This window comes from Athene noctua, chromosome 21, assembly GCF_965140245.1.
Source record: "Athene noctua chromosome 21, bAthNoc1.hap1.1, whole genome shotgun sequence".
NCBI classification, from domain to species: Eukaryota; Metazoa; Chordata; class Aves; order Strigiformes; family Strigidae; genus Athene; species Athene noctua.
Window position 1 is genome coordinate 5,520,188 of NC_134057.1, and position 17,408 is coordinate 5,537,595.

General features: G+C 43.1%; 2 protein-coding genes across 2 annotated transcripts; both read right to left on the reverse strand.

Annotated features, from left to right (window-relative positions):
• Window positions 1-147: 147 nt before the first annotated feature.
• Window positions 148-13,361, reverse strand: VPS26A (VPS26 retromer complex component A). The gene is made up of 9 exons (XM_074924318.1): window positions 13,247-13,361; window positions 9,934-10,083; window positions 8,162-8,237; window positions 5,802-5,958; window positions 5,164-5,328; window positions 4,593-4,699; window positions 3,466-3,534; window positions 2,758-2,900; window positions 148-1,906 (listed from the first exon to the last, which is right to left on the reverse strand). The coding sequence occupies exons 1-9, from the start codon at window positions 13,247-13,249 to the stop codon at window positions 1,793-1,795; spliced, it is 984 nt and encodes a 327-aa protein (XP_074780419.1). The 5' UTR covers window positions 13,250-13,361; the 3' UTR covers window positions 148-1,792.
• Window positions 13,362-14,024: 663 nt separating this feature from the next.
• Window positions 14,025-16,964, reverse strand: SRGN (serglycin). Its single transcript, XM_074924317.1, has 3 exons — window positions 16,495-16,964; window positions 14,550-14,697; window positions 14,025-14,373 (listed from the first exon to the last, which is right to left on the reverse strand). The coding sequence occupies exons 1-3, from the start codon at window positions 16,571-16,573 to the stop codon at window positions 14,160-14,162; spliced, it is 441 nt and encodes a 146-aa protein (XP_074780418.1). The 5' UTR covers window positions 16,574-16,964; the 3' UTR covers window positions 14,025-14,159.
• Window positions 16,965-17,408: the final 444 nt, after the last annotated feature.

Here is a 17,408-nt window from a genome sequence, read left to right on the forward strand (position 1 = left end):
GGCGGCGCACGCCCCGCGCGTCATCGCCCCGCGACAGCGCGCCCCGCCCCGCGCATGCGCAGCGCCGCCCCCGCGGGCCCGGCGCCGGACGGGGCGCTGCAGGGCGGGAGCGGCGGCGGCGGCCAATCAACAAAGACGACCCAGGTGTTAGTGAGAATACAGCTGTTTTAATAAATCAAATAGCAGCTCAGGATGTTTCCCCTTTATTATACATGGTTGCACAATCTGAGGCTGGTTAAATACAATCAAGTTTTCAAAATCTCTTGGAATCATTTCCAGATTACAACATGCAAGTGACCATGAAAATATTTGGCTTTTTAATTAATTCTTTAAATTTCTGAACAGGCACTTACATGAGGGAGTTAAATTTGCTCTCATTCAAAGATATCCGCGGTAGAAGTATCCTAACATAAAGTACACAGAGTCTTTGTCTGCTTTATCAAAGTGCCACAGTAATAAAACAGTTCTTACAGAAATGTAATTCGATTATTTACTTACTCATAAAGTAAGGTTACCAATGACACTTGCACTGGAGTTGAGCAGTCTTGGTTTAAAGGCCAAGTGAACTACAAGCGCAAGTAGCCTTCCACACAGCAGGCTTTGCTTTATGCCCAAGCCACACGTCTGATAACAGACTACATGGTCAGTTGTGAATAGATGAAAGCTAACTCCTTTAAGCTATTTCTTCAAACACTTAAATGCATATGAGATGATTAAGACAAGTGATCTGCTGTGCCAGACAAGCTTCTAACAGTTCTAAGGCTCGCCTGGCTTCAAGATACTTTTCCGTAATACCACAAAAAGCTTGTTTGCCCTCATAACAGGCCCAGATGGACTTTGAGGACGTTTTGCCTCTCCTGTCAGGACAGTGAGGAGACAGACTGTGAAGACAGTGGAAGCACAAAGCCAGGAGGAACCACCCAGTTACATGTATTTGTGAAATAACGTTACCAGCATTTATTTAATTGATAAGAGATAATTAGGTTAAAATACTTTACCCACTCATCACCTGAAGGTGAAATCATGACAACATCGCTATAGTCACCAGTTAACTGGGCAACGAACCCCCAAACACCAGGAGTGACTCACATAAAAAGCTTAGAGATGTATGATAGGGAGAGAACTGGGGGAGGGAAGGCAAAGATGTTTCCTAACATTCTTTGCTACTGACAGATTCAAAACTTCTTAGCAACCTTGGTAAGGTGTCTGAAGGCTCCACAGTTATCATAGGCATAGTGCATATACATGCAGTTTCAGTTAAGCCCTGTTTAACATAGTAATTAGAAGTCTTAGGACAAATTCACCATGAACTTCAATTTTTAGTGTGATTTAGTCAACTGTGTCTTACTGTAGTTTCAGAACAAAACAAATGCAAATAAGCAACATTGGAAAGAAACATGCAATAAACAACATGAGAGAAGGGAAATGCTTTAGTCTACACTGTATAGGTGGTCAGCAAAAAAAAAAAAATCAAATATACCAGCCTACCATGCATGGAAATAACTAGATTTAAGCTTATGCATAGCCAAGTGCATATAACATTATCAAATAAAAGTAAATGTGCAGTATAAAATAGTAGCTTAAGAAAGTTCCAGTGTTTGAGAAAGCACTTTATTTTAAATGTATATACATACTTGAATGTTTAACTGAAGAACGCTTTAGTAGTATGGTAAATGCAGCACTGCAAGATGAAGGAAGACAGTTGTAATGGGAATTTTGGCCTTCTTTTCCCACAGGCTGCTGCCATCTTTAACCTGCTGAAGCATCGCAAAGTTTTTCACCTTATACCAGTTCACATTTCAGGTTGCTCAGCAGATGCTTGTGATTCTGGAGATTCAAATCGCTGGTGGAAGTTTGTTCGTTGTTTCCTCAGCTTCTCAGGAGCTTTTCTCCATAAAATTATTTCCTGTTTGAGGAAGCAAACGCTTTTGAAACCACCATTAAGTCAGCAGCGTCAAGTACCTTAAATTCCTGACAGCCAAAGACTTTGGAAAAAAAAAAACCACCACACACAAAACCCCCACACCCCCCACAAAAAACTCTGCATCCCCATTACTTATAGAACAGTGCAGTACGTATGGAATGTAACAGAAAGTTGACACAACTTTACATATTTAGTTACTGCCTGAACACTTTCATCAATCTTGAGCAGTCTCCTCTTCCTTAACAATCCTACTTGCAACTTTAAGAGTATTAAAGGGTTCAAGAAGTTTTTCTTCCTCCTTCTCTCAAAATCCAAAGCCCATCATAGCTACTGTATGCTCCAGTTACCTTTTGTTTTCCATGTTTAATTATACTGCTTTGTCTATTCTTTAAAAAATTCTGATCTAAGCCACATGCCTTCAATTGCAGTGACCCTTTCCACTATTCCTTTCCTCAGCGTGACCACAACTTGTGTTAGGTTTTGCAATTTTGAACCTGGGCTAACACTTGGAGGGAACTCTATCTGCAGCAGTTTTAGAAAGCAAGCAAACAAACGCACCTGTAGCTCATTTTACTCACAAAGTGTTTTGTCTGAATATTCACAATGCAAGGTTGTTCTATGGCACTGAGCATCCTGTCCTTGCTGAAATAGTATCCATCATCCCCCTGACTCCTTTTTGCAAGCTAACATTTTCCATACAGTTTTCAATACACTCACCAGCAGAAATGCTTATGCCATACAAGAAGCACAGGTGGCTTCTAATGTGCTGAACATTCAAAGCAGCACGTATAACAGCCCAGATAACTCTGCAACAAGATTCCAACAGACCATACCTGCTGTTTGAAGTATCGTCTGTCTTCTTCATCCACAAGCACTAGATTTAAGAAGTACCTCACTGAAAATTTTTTGTTCACATCCCTCATTGTTGGAGTTGGGTCATAGCCTGCTAAGAACAGTCTTATAGGAATCGATTCACCTTAAAAAAAAAAAGTTTCAATTAGTTCCTTAAAATGGGATGTCATTAATGCAGCTTCAGAAGACACACAAAATAAAGGCAGTTTCCCAAGCACTGTCTGTGCCCCTTCCTTGGTTAAAGAAAAAAAAAAAAAAAAAACCACAAACCACCAAACAAGGAACACCAAAAAACATTACAAAAACATAACACCAAGCACTGAGGCAAGTGTGAAACCAAAAATGGGAACGCTTTCTCAGGGGAAGCGTGGTAGCCAGGCAAGACAAAAGGATCAGTATCTTGAACTCTTTAGAGCTGGTCTACACCCTGGAGCCAGGCTTGAACCAAAGTGCTAAAAGATCAGTCATAGAATTTCCAATGGTAAGTAAGGGTAAGAATTACTAGGATCCCGAGTGAAATGTCCTAAGTCAGTAAGAACGTCTGCTTTGAAGAGGAAAATCCACTATCATGAATAGTTTATATCCACTATCATGGAAAGTTTATACAAGTCATCTCTTCTCCTCCAGAATTTTTTTAAATACAGCTTTAACTCAAAATGCTACCCTTTTAAACATGCACAGTTATTTACCTTTAACTGGTGCACCATCCATTATTTCATACTTTGCAATGGTTTCAGTCTCTGTTGTGGTACTGGGTCCTGGCGAAACAAGTTTTCACTGTGAGAACATGTGCTTCAGTTTTCAACACTTACAAAGCTTTATCACAGGAATTTCTACTCTGCAGCATTTAATTTACACAACACTGCATTTTTTTGCCTTTGTCTTGCATGTAAGTTACACACAGCTAAAGCAAGCAAAACCCTCCCCCAGGCAGAGCATCTATTTCTTACTCTCTCCTCCCCACAGACACAGGAGAGGCAGTTCCCTGGGTATGCAGGCTTTAAATAAGGGACAAGCATGCCGGATTGGACTTGTGAAACAGTTCTGTTTGTGGGCAGTGCTAGTGACAGACACTGCTAGGCCATGATCAGCCTAGAAAACTGAAGGGTTATCGCCCAGCACAAGAGCCACATTTCTCTTTTTTATGTAATTTAACCACAAAAGCCAACAACAAAGCAGAGCTTTCTGCCCTTCCTCTACTGCTACAGAAGCATTCTCATTCTCCACACAAGCAGCTCACTAGGGCCCCAGACACTGGGGAATGAAGTCATGAGCCACAGCCTCTTACTGCCTTCCTAGCTCCAAGGTATACAAGCCTGATCTGCAATAACCAAGCTGTTTCTGCTTCAGAGCCTCTTGATATTTCCATCATATCAGTTTTAGGCCGACTAAAAATGACACATTTCTAGAACATGAGAGACTCACCCTGATCTTTACCCAACCCACTTTACCAGCTAATCTCTGTAGAGGCAAGAGAGTCTTCAGGATGCATTTTATACCTTTTCCCTTGTTCATTACCCATCAAGGCTGATTAAGCTGCTGCATATCTATGCCCAAGTTCCATTTACAAGGGTTCCCATCTGTGAAGCTAGCCCAACAGTCAACAATCCCAGAACAATGCTACAGACTGACAGTGTTGACTACTAAGTAGGATTACCAAAGCGCAAAATGCAAATGGTAGTCAGACACCAGCGAGAAAGAAACACACGGAGCATTAGTTTAGCCAAAGTTACAACTATTGACTTCACTCTCCAGGTTTGCATAAGGTTCAAACAGCATACAAGTTGCCATTTCTTTTGGACTTTGTTTCTCTTACCAATTCCAGTAATCTCCTTTTTGATCAGCTGCAACTCCATGTGCTGAATTTTTATTCTCACTAAGAGGAAATAAATTTTTCCAACAATCACATCCTTTAAGTGATACCTTTAAAAGAACAGAACAAGGGTTTTCATTAAAAGACTAAATGTAACTTTTTCACATTCCTGAATACAAGTTATGCAGGCAGTTACCTTATTTGCCTGTTAACTACTAGCACTTACCTCCCCTCTGAGCTAAGCATCTCAGACCACTGCAATTAATACCTCCCCATCATTGCAGTATTACTAAAGGAAGTATTATAGCTATATTGAAAAAGCGTAAGTGCAGAAATCAAGTCTTAAATATTTGCTAGTGACCTTCCTATTAGGACTGAAAGCAGAACAGACAAGTATTTCTCAAAAAAGGCCATTGTGTAATTAGTAAACAAACAGCTCAACACAACAGTAATTGAAAATGTCGCTTTACATTTTAAGTCTCCAGTTGCCAAGACTGTTCATCAAATATTACAAAATCTACCATTTTATCCCAAGATATTTCCCTGAACGTGTTTTGTTCTAAGTGACACTTACTTTGACTTATTGTATTCAAATTCTATATGAAGACAATCTTCAATGCCTACTTCCATTTTAATGGAGTTGTTTACATCTGGGTATGTAGCAAGCTGGTGAACAATCAGATCATATTCTTTCACCAAGTCTGACAGTCGTCTCACTATTGTCACTTTTAGAAAATACCTAGGAAAAAAGTTATCCATAATTAGTCAGAATTGCGTATGTAAAAGCCCTTATGTTCTGAGGTACAGCTATCCTTTGAAAGACAGGAGCACATTCTCATAAGACTAAGCAGAAAAGAATAAGACACCAAAATACAAACCGAAACACTTACAGGTAGAAAAGCGGGGGTGTTTTGTAGTTTTGTTTTGGTTGGTTGTTGTTTTGGGGGTATTTTTAAGAGAGACATGGACTGTCTTCGCTTGATTCAACTGAAAATTTTATCTATACAAACAATACTGAGGGGTTCCAAATAAAGTAGAAAGGGCTACATTATAACACATTCTCAACAATTCCAATCAAGGCACACTATCTATTGGCTGTGACATGTCTGATCTGAAATTCAAAAGGAGGAAGGAAGGGGACGCACGTAGCATAATTGCTGAATGATTAATTTTCTGCAGGGAAGGAGAGAAGAGAAGGCTTAAATTTCAAACCTCAGTCTGACGTTGGCACCAATGTAGGATTCGTATGGCTTTTCAACCTGCATGAATTCAAAGTCATAGCTTCTGTGTTGGGTCAGTTCTCCGGGTAAGGCCAGTTCTTTCACTAAGTTTACAAATTCATGGGTATTGCTTTTGTCATTGAAGAGTTCTGAAGTTGAGGAAGTCAAAGAAAAATACGTTTCAGTGTTAATTTGGCAGGATCAGGTGGAAGAGGACAACAGAAGCAATTATTTTAAGTTACACATATTTGACCAAATGTTTTACCCAGTTTTTCAAAGTTATCTTCAGTTTCAGCAGCCTACAGTAAGCATTCCTAAAGAGCTAACTGCAATGAACAAAACACAAATTTGAAGATTCGCTAGCACGGCATCTTTTTATAATGACAGTTTAGCTAGCTTTAATAAGTACTTATTGCCTTGCATCCTCTGTAATTAGCACTGCACAATTTTGGCTTCCAGAATTTATTGCTGAAGGGACAAAACCTAAGCAACATCAAGACTGGCTCATTTAGGCCAGTGATCCCAGCTGGTCTCCCACAGATTAACACCACCTATCAAATGGTTTATTATTACTACTGGTCTACAATCAGATGGCTTAGCATGACCACTGCTCTAAGTTAGTCATTTGGACAGAAGTTCTTGATACATAAGCACAGACACACCAGTTTCACAGCAACAGCATCTCCTGTACCCAGATCAGTGTTGTTACTGTTCACCCCTAGATCTATGTCATGCAGTTCTCACCAAGATAAAAACTTCAAAAGTTATAAAAAATGAACATTGCCATAAAAAAATCCAAACACTTTAGTATACAAAAGCAAGCTTCTCTATAATTCACAAGTGAAAATATCAGTTAAGAACATCAATAGTAGATGGCTTTACAGACTGAAGCTTTTCAGAAGAGAATAAGCAAACTAAACACACCAACTCCACAGTTTATCATTGCCAATTTGGTAGAAATGTACACTGATTATTAACTGCTTTTTTCCTAATATGTCTACAAATTATCTAAGGTGTACTTTGGTTGCCATGACAAGCATTTGCATAATATAAAGTTCATTTAATGTTGTATATCCAATACCTTTTGTGTCAGTCAGAAAAGCTATGCTCTGAAGATATGGTTTAAGATAAGGACTTGACATGCAGCTGGAGCTAGTCTCCAAGTAGTGCAGAGACAGATCACACTACTAGGATGCTTTTTGTATTACTATAATTAAAACTTGAAAGGATGCATGAAAACACAGACAAATACAAAAAGCTGTAGCTTAAACCACTTCTGTGTAACTCTTGTGGACTTCTAAATGGTAGCACAATGGAAAGTCCCAGAAATACACATAATTCCTGAAACATTACAAAGTAAAGTCATTTAGAGAGTAAAATTTATACATCAGAGTAGATGAAGAACAGCCTGTAAAGCTATTAGAAGACCACAGACTAAATGAAGCTGACGTATGTGAGCTCTATTTTTTTCCTGCCTCTAAATGCCTCATTCACATCACACTGCTGCTTTATTCTAAAAGCTTGCTTGTACAGCCCCACTGATCAAACCCTCAAAGCATAAAGCAGCAGGTGTCACAACTCAGTCATGTCTGCTACAGAACAGTTCAGACATGGGGTACTGGAACCTACTGATCAGAAATAGAATTTGTGAAATTCCAATCAAAGTCGATTGCATGAGGGTGAAACTTGAAGAATTACTTCCAAGGGGGACAATAATGCAAAAGGCCCTCTAACAGAGAGGGAAGGAATTTTAGCATCAGCCTAAGGGTGCAGAGATATTACCTTGACTGGCAAGAAGTTAGACGTGATCAAGATTCTTCATAGTTCAAATCTAACCAGATTTAGATACAGTTATAAGAAAATAATTTTTCATGTCAATACTGTATTATCATGCTAAAAAGCACAGAGAACCTCCAAAGCATCAATGCTGCTTTACAATAACAATGTAAAACTAATTTTTAGAAAACCAACCACCAAAGAATTTTTAGAAATATTTTGCTATAGGCTTCCCCATCATTTCTTTTCTGTGCCTCTTCCCTTTCAGAGACAGACTTAAAGACCCCAAGTTTAGTTCTCAGAAATCTCTAGTAGTTCTTAATCAAACTTAACAAGTCTGAGACAGACAAAGTACCCACCATCCCAGTTCTCCCTCACAGGTACATAGCTTCCCTTCCAATGACTTTATGACTAGCACAAATTAGTACATCACTTGCATCAAAAAAAGGAAGATACAGTCTTCCTTTGGCACTAACCCATTCAGGTTGCAACCTTTAGGCCAAACTGCTGACAGTCACGAGTGCCAAGTTCTATAAACCACATGCACCTAACATTCCCTTTATAGGTTAAACTCACCAATTTGTCCTACAAATTCAATTCTAATTCCTTGGTGCTCTAGTCTCTTCACATGCTGCTTAAAGGAGACGTTCACCTACCAAGGCAAAAAAACAACACCAGTTAAATTTTTTTCAACACCTTCATTCTAATACATGATCTCAGAAAAAGGAAAACATATTACTACATGCCTATGAAAACTAAGACCTCTTCTCAACAGCACTACTTGAGCTTGAAGGGAAGCAAATCAAACAGCTGATTATGAAATTAAGCATTACCAAGGCAACACTAAAGCATTTAAGAAAAATCTAATCATCCATAAAACTGAATTTAATAACTAAGCTTGAAACTTCTGAGTCCCGAGATTAAGAATCCAAGCCAGATCTTAAGAAGAGTTCACATAAGACAGTCACGACCCTCTTGCCATCTTTGAAGGCAGAGAGCTTCAAAGGATCTTCTGACAGTCACATTTGGAAGTCAAAAAAAAAACTTCCATGAGATGCATTCCTTTCAAGTCAAGTGAACTTAAGTCCCTTCCTCAGCAGATAGCTAAGTACTGGTGTTAGAGAAGTCAGGGAAAATTCACGGATAATGAGACCTACTATGAAGATGTTCATTTCTGAATTTGATTCTCACAGACCTCACCTCACAAGAAAAGATTCCACAAGGTTACTTTCTATGGAAATATGCAAGTATTAAGCATATATGTTTTCTTACGAGGTAGTGATGACCAGAGGAATTCCTGTACCTTTAAATCCAGTACACTGTCAGTATCTGCATAGGAACTAAACCACTTGAATAATCTCTGTGGTGAAAAGGATAAGAGAGATAGAGGGAAGTTGCCCAGTAAATTACTTGTCTTCCAGACCTCCTCATCCCCCTGTGCCTGCGTTAGCCAAAACTCATCTGACACTTCTCAGGCATCACCGATACAAGTTGAGTATCAGGCCAGTGAACATACTAAAGCTGGTTTCCCGAGTTTGAGGCCCATCTTGTGAGAGCTTCACATCCCTGAAAGGATCTTTCTAGAGAACCAGGATCTTAGTGTGGAAAGATATCTTAAGAGCAGGGAGATGTCCAGTGACAATAGGTCCATCAAGATCAAAGTAGGTATTTAGAAGTCAATCACAGAACCCAATACCTGGGTCAACTTTTTTTGGACGAAAAGTAAATCGTAACAGAAATACTCAAGAGCGAGAATGGCTCCAGTAAAACCAGAGCAATGGCAAGGCATTCCTAGGTGCAATACTGAAAGTAGAGAAATCCCTCTGGCAAGCTCAACTTTTTTTTTTCCCCCAATGAGAACTCTTGTTGACTCAGCAGCCAGCTGAACTTCACATGTTGCTCCTCTGATGCAATTCCAGAAACCACTTCAGGGCATGAAACGCAAGGCTTTGCTTCAGGGTACGCAACACAAGTTGGCTGAGCCAGCCAAAAATTACTGTTATGCATGTTGGGTTGTGGATTTTGGAGTTCAAGAGGAAAGGGAAGCAGAAGGATACAGATTGAAAGAGTTTTCTCAGAAGTAACAATACGATTGCACAAAAAGTTTATTCATAAATACAAGGTGACTGGAAACAAATAGCTACTATTCAAAACATTCAGTTTTATCAGCTGCCTGAATGACTATGGTTAAAAAGACCACACAGAGGAAAACACTTTCCTTTTTGAATAACAACACAAGTTGAAATTGCAGCTCTTTCTTACATAATTTTTTCCACTTACCTTCCCATTTTTTGCATGCCAAAATCAGTATGGTAATTAACAGTCACTTTAAAAAAAATATAATTTACCTTTCCCGAAACAGATTCTCCATCATAGAAGAGAAAATGCTTTTCTACTTTACCATCTTCTGTTTTGATTTCTGCTGTTTTTCGTGTTTCAGCATCATTAAGAATAACATCAATCTCACAAACACGACCGAAAATGCCTCCAAGAAAACTCTGAAATAAAAAGAATTAAATAAATTACTATACAGTGGACACTCCATTTTAAATGTGGTATTTACTTGCAGCTGTATACTATACATTGGGGAAAAACATTTGTGCTCCATGAAGTTACAAAGCCGTTACGTATTAGACCCCCAAGAAATAGTGATGACAAGAGACAGTTGTTCATCTAGCAAATACCTGAAATCAGGTCAGTAACAAGCAGTGACAGCTTCTACAAAATAAAATGTTTATAAAAAAGTACACACCTTAATTACCATTATTACTACAACACCAAAATACTAACAAATAGTTAAGACATTATTGTTGCAAACACAACTTTGATTTCTGTCACTGCAAAGCTTCCAAACACTGATTTCACTTTAAAAAAAAAATCATTTTTTAAACCACACTTCAAAAAAAAATCTTAACAAATTTATTCCACCTGGTTTAGGATTTAAGATATTATGCCATAAACACTATGTATTGCTTTATACCCACTATAACTTACTGCACGAAGAGCAGTAACAAGGACGATCAGAAATACAAGGACTAACAGGAAAGCAGGGTGAAAAGAAATGAGGGGTTTAATAGAAAGCCTAAAGCATCCCCCTGCTTGGTGAAGGGGAACAGGGACTTTTATTTGCTGCCTCTTCCTACGCCCCATAGTTCTCTTAGCAAATGAGGAGAGCACTAGCAGGGTCAAGAGGCAGCAGTTCTTCACACAATCAGCCTTAGCTACACAACGCTGCCATCAGATAGAGCGGATCTTACAAGCCAACCCATAATACTGCTCCAGGCACCAAGCCATTATAAGCATCAAACGTTTGTCCTCACCTTACAACAGCATTGCCTAGGCATGAACTTCTGACCAGTACCAAACACAAGCAACTAGGAGGGATCATCCTTTGGCCTTGCACAAGTATTTCTTACAAGAAGCTGCAAAACGTGTTAGCGGCTCTATGGGAAACTCAACAAGATTAGTACAAAAGCCAACATTTTCTCCTAAGAATTAGGCACTAATCTGCTTTGATGTACTAAAACAGACGACACTTCAGTAATTCAGGGTGACTTTTGGGCTTTTTGGAGAAATTACCCTAAATTCTCAACAAGAACATCCACCTCAACTAGAGGAATTTGTTAAACATGGTACAGTCATTCTCACTTCCCCAATATCAAAAATTCATTAAACACATTTCAAGACATTGTGTGGACCTGAAGTTTGAAATGTAGCATTAATAACAAAAAGTCTAGAAGAAAGTTTGATCTGAATGCTACTGCTTAACAGTAGGAACACTGAGTGACTTTTTGCTTACCCCTACAAGTCTGGGCTATAAAACAGCTATTCACACAAGACTAAACCAACTTTGTATTTGTTCAGCTAGCAAGCAGCTGTAGTTCAATCCACAAAGATGCATGTAACTAACTGAAACCTAGTTATATCTACTTCATGTTCTGAGAGGAAAGCAGAAGCAAACGACCAACACAGCAGTCAAATGTAAGACCGAACTGTCTTCCAAGTGTCTGACAAGCACATATTCACATTACCTGCTGAAATAACAATTTTTAAAAAATTTTTTAAATGACTGCACACTAGAATCATTCTTGATTTTTGGCTCCTGGGGATGGGTGAGAGAAAGAAAAAAGTTTCAGCACGTATTCTAAATCTTTATTTTACACTGTTACACAAGTTAGTTTTGAGCGTGCCCGTATTTTTTCCTTAGAAACTGGACTCGCTTTCCAGATTAGTCTTAATACTTTCCCCCCCCAATTAAACAAGGAAGCACATTACCTTTAAGTAAACACACCAGATGCTCTCACAGTATCTTCCAAATTAAGAAGCTGTTACCATCATTTAAGTCAGCCAGACCTAACATTGGTAACACACCACTTCTCAAGACACTGCATGTGAATATTTCAACGGTAACCCATAGAGATTAGCCGTGATCTTACCCAGGGAGGACAAGAACATATGGAAAAAATAAATCAACAGCTGGTATCTCCTCCAGTTGCTGTCGAAGATATTGCTGCAGGGAAACTATGCAAAACAAGAAGTATTTTAAGAAGCCATCATATGGCTTATTACGTTACAGCTTAAGAAAATGAAGACATAGAACCAAGGTTTTCAGAAGCTGGCCAGAATGCTAGACTATGTTCTTGATTTCATGCAAAAGACACACGTTGAAGGTTTTGCTACATGTGGAACAAACCCAGTCTGCATTCAGCCCTCATATGTTACAGCTGGACTCCCAGCAACCGATACACTGTGCAGAAATCCCAGCCTCAGCTGCATGCAGAGCTCTAAAAACCTTCTGCATGTCTCACGGAGACACACGTTAAGGAATCCACACACTTCAGAAACCCGAAGCGCGCTAATCTAGCTGTTTCTTTAAAAAAGCTTTTTTTTTTTTTCCCAATCTACCCATCACAGCACACCGAGCACTTTGCCTAGGCCAAGCCTGCTAAGCACAAAGCGGCCGCTGTTTCACCAGCCCTGAGGGGTTACTACCAACTGCTATCATTTTAAGCGCAGCCTTACGGGACCGCTGAAAGATTTACTGACGTCTCCGGGACTATCACATGCACTTTCCCCAAAGCCTCCCCGACAGCAGCTGCGGGGGAAAAATGGAAGCTGAGTTTCACGACTAAACCCCGTATTGGCGAGGCCACACGGAGGAGCAGCAGGGGAACACCCCAAACCTTCACCTGTAAATTATAATTAAAACACCCCAAACCTTTGGTTCTCGCCATCCCGGCCCCTACTGTTGTTCCCGCTCCCGCGGGGACACCGCCTCCGCCTCCCCCCTCCCCGGGTCGACGCCCCCCCTGTGCGGAGAGGCCGCCGCCAGGCCCGGCCGCGTGACGCAGGCCGGGGAGGGGGCGGTGTGGTGGGGGGGGGTGTATCACCGGGCGCTGCGCGGCCGGGACGCGGGTGAGGGACAACCGGCGGCGCCGGAGAGCAAGCCGCGCCCGGCGGGGCGGCTCTCCTCCCGCACAGCCCGGAGCTACAGGTGGGGAAGGAGGGAGGGAGGAGGGGAGGCACCGCCCGGCCCGGCCCTGCCCAGGCCGCCGCCACCGCCTCAGGCGGCGGGCGGGCGCGCTCGCGGCGCGCCGGTTGGCGGGTACCGGGGCGGGTACCGGCCCCCCACCGCGCGGTCCCGGCCGCCGCCGCACTCACCATGGCGCGTGACCCCTCCGCGGCCGACTCCCGCCCCGCGCGCCACCAGCACCAGCCGCCCCGGCCCGCGCCCCTGTCATGTGACCTTACAGCCCGCCAGGCCACGCCCCCCCCGCCGCACGTGACCGCCCCCCCTTCTTCCGCCTTCCCGCCGCCGCCGCCGCCCGCTCCGTTGCCCGCCGAGGGCCGGGCGCGGGGCGGGGCGGGGCCCAGGCGGCGGCGGTGGCGCATGCGCGGCGCGCGGGGAGGGCGCTCCCTAGCGGGCAGGCGGTGCGGGTGCGGGTGCGGGTGCGGGTGCGGGTGCGGGTGCGGGTGCGGGTGCGGGTGCTGTGTGTCGCTGACAGGAAATAACCGTCGTGGTCCCAAAACGTTTTTCTCTCTTACAGCAGAGTGTAGGAGGAAGCTGGAAGTCATCTGATACATAATGGAAATATACAGAGCAATAGGGAAGGGTAATTACAGAATGATATCCCCAAGAAACCAAGAAAAAAAAGCTTTTTTAGGTGCTTTTTAGGGGAACGCGAGGCAGCCAGGTGCGAGGCAGGTGCTCGGGCGGATTTTGCGTGATCAGCTGAGATTTGTAAAAGTGCAGGCGGCTCCCACCACCCGCAGGTTTTTAATTTATGACCCCTGGAGCACGGTAACATCCCCGCGGATCACGCAGGGCCCCCGAAACCTGTTTTCCCCTGCTTGGGATGGCAGCCCCACCCGCAAAAATCAAGGAGAGTGTTCAGACCGAAAACAAAGTTTTTTGTTGCGAGGGAAAGCAATAAAGAGCTTAAGGCAAAGTTTTTATTGGTTTGGAGTTGGTTTAAAACTGCTTCGTGGCCGTCGCATCGGGTCAGGCACTAGGCCAGGGGTGTGGGGGGTGAGGGAGGCTGCCGCTGGCACGAGGAGGCCGATGTCCGCAGCCCTACAGCAGTAAATCCTCCTCCGTTAGCTTTTGCTTCAGCTTGCCGCCTCGCGGGCCCGCTAGGAAAACGGGCAGCTTCGCCTCGGAGAAGCTGTCACCGTCACCGAGCCCCGACCCGGAGGCTGGCTCCGCTTCCATCACAGCGTCAGAGCCAGAGCCGGACTCCTCATCCGAGAGGGGAAATACGTCACCCAGCTCCTGGTATTGCTGCATCCTGAAATGCAGAGCAACATCTAGTTTATTCCAGATTTATTATATTAGTATCTCTTAACATACTGAAGCCTCACGTTCCCATGGGTGACCCACACTGTGACAGGACTATCGAGACGGGAATACTGGACATTTTTTAGGTGCTGGCATTAACGACAAACGTGTGGCAAAGGAACTTACAGGGACGGGTCTGCCATGGGAGGAAGGATCCTGTTGGCTCCACCGGTGGGCATGTAAAACAAGGGCCCCTCCTCTTCGATGCAGTTAGCGGACCAGGCGTCGGGTCGGCACCTCACTCTCTTGTACCTCGCCTTCTGCATCGGAGCACCTGATTGAATCAGCCGTCTGTTATTCACCAGGACCAGGACGTTACTCACCAGGACCTATTAACTTTATGAGCACCTAGTAAAGCTTAAAGGAGTGGAAAAAAATAATTTGTGTGGCCCTGATTGCTCAACTGCTGAAAATTAAACCCTGAAGACTTTTTTTAAATGGCTATTGATATCTTAAGGGACATCTTTGCTATCAGAGACATCGGGTGCAACTTGCACACAGCACTGGGAAGTCCAAGGGAATTAGAAACGGAAACCCCGTGGGAAACCACTGCTTTGTACCGACGTCACAGCAGGGCTCACCCCCAGCTCGAGGCATGGCACAGGGGACCTGCAGGCACCTGCAGCTCTCCCCAAAGCTGGTGGAGGTATCTCAAAATCTCCTGGGGACAACACTGGCTCCTGCGCCCTCCCTTTCTCTGTTGCCTCCAGCGAGGCTCAGAGCCAACTCTGCTTTCGCTTCGTGTGCCTCAGCTCAGCTCCTTCGAGCTCAGTGGGATGAGTTTTGGTGGGGAGATCAGAAACTGAAGGCGTGCCAAGAGCTGCCTGCCATGGGAGCAGATTTGGGGATTACGTGGGCTCTTGGAGCACATCGCTGGTGGAGAGACTACTCAGCCATCTCTCAGACACAACTCAGGGTTATGTAAATCCACAGTTTCAGTTCTGGTGCCCCCCAGGTGTCTGATTGGGGCTGGCACCAAAAAGCGGGTCTTCAAAAAATACCAAAAGGAGAAAATAACAACTGCATAGTAAAGTTAAAAATGGCAGCATTTTGTCCTTCCTCTTGGTCTCGTGTAATTAATTTGTTCTGAAGCCTCCTGGTGCATTCTCCCTCTGTTGGAACTTTATCTATTTTTTCTTGGTTTCTTGGGAATATCTTTCTGTAATTACACTTCTCTATTGCCCTGTATATTTCCATAATGTACTAGATGACTTTCAGCTACCTCCTACACTCTTCTGTAAGAGAAAAAAGATCTCACGGGTATAATTTCCTGCTTATTTTACAGCATATTCCCTTTCCATACTTATTTTCTTCTCTTAGCATGTTATTAAGAAGGTTTTTAACAATAATAGTGGTAACAAAATAAACAGCTGCAGCGGAATAATTTGCAGATAAACAGCATATGAAAAACGGGCCTTAATCCCTCAAAGACCAGCCTCCGAGTGATAGATACATAATGAAAACCTATCACTATCACAGCCTTGGTTTGGGGACAGATTATACTCTACATGCTTGAAAAGCGCTTCTCTCTCGCAAGAAACAAATCCACAGGGCACATGTCATCATGAATCAACATTTCCTTTTAGTTGTTTTAGTGCTGCATGTTGCAATATTGTACCGAATAAACCGTTTAATTTCCTCATACTTACAACTAGTTTCCTTTCCTGCCCCCCAAGAAAGTAGATCATAGCAGTTACGGCATGGGAACTGTGACATACTTTGTCTGTAACTACATAACTGAATAACACTCGTAATCAGACCACTATGAAAGGTCCGGTTACATATCTATTGAAATATAAGGATTGAAAATATACACACATACAGCAACGTATTTTATGAAGTCTTTTTCTCATAGAGGCTGGGCAAGGGACAGAGAAATGCTCCACTTGCAAAAAGCACGTTTTCTTACCATTCCCCCTCCAGAAAATGACATGTTAGCAAAGCAGGTCTTCTGAGTAGATCTCATTACCCCTAGAAGAAGGTCAGTTTGAAAAATTTGGAGGCTGCCTACTTGGCCTACACTGCATAGCCCAGAAAGAGGATTAGCGAGAGAACAACCGCCCCGTTTTACCTTGTGCTGTGTATCCCACAAAGAGGATTAAACAAACAGCCAGGAAAATCCTCCTGTTACATCTGATAAGGAGCTGCATTTTGGCCGGTATCCCCCTGCTCGCCACCAGCCTTCACCACGGCTTCACACTTCAGAAATATGACGGTGCGAGGAGATCGACTTTTAGAAAAGGTTTCCAAAACCTCAAACCCAACCCATAACCTGCGTCACCGCTTCCTGATTGACGGGAGTGAGACATGTACAGAAAAGCCCAGCACTCTGGCCTCTCAGCCTTCATCACTAAAAGAAAAAAAATCCCCACTGCCTTCCTCTCCAGCTTTGGCCAAGGAGAAAAGTAAACCCAGGACCAAGCAGCCCAGCTGAAGGAGTGTGCTGCCAGCAGTTTGTGGTCCACGCGTGCATCCCGCCCTGTGCCTGCCCGGTGCTCAGAGGGCTCCAGGGCATTTGCTCTTTCCTCTGGAGAGAAAAAAACAGCACTTCTTGTCCCCTGACTTTCAGACAACTGCATTTTTACATTGGCACAAGCAGTGATTTTCCCTGCCTCAAGCCCATGTCTTGAGGGTTAGGAGCCAGCTGCTTGCAGTCAGTGCAGATTTCATTGACTGGAAAATAATTTTTTTCCACAGAAGTAAATTATCTCTGGAATCTCATGCCGGGTTTGGGGTGTTTTTTGAAAGCAGGATCTTAGATATTTACTGCTGAAGTGAAAAAAATGCATTAATTTAGAGAATATATTCTGGGAGAAATGTCGGCTCCTTTCTGAAAGGGCACAGAGGATTTGTTCAGCCAGATCATTGCCGTGTGGTGTGAGTGTCCCAGGGAGCATGACAAAGAGTTTGGATGGCATGTGGCTCTGCCAGGAGCCCGTCTGGGAAACCATAAAAGCCCTTAGATAGATGGAAGCTGCCTTTCAG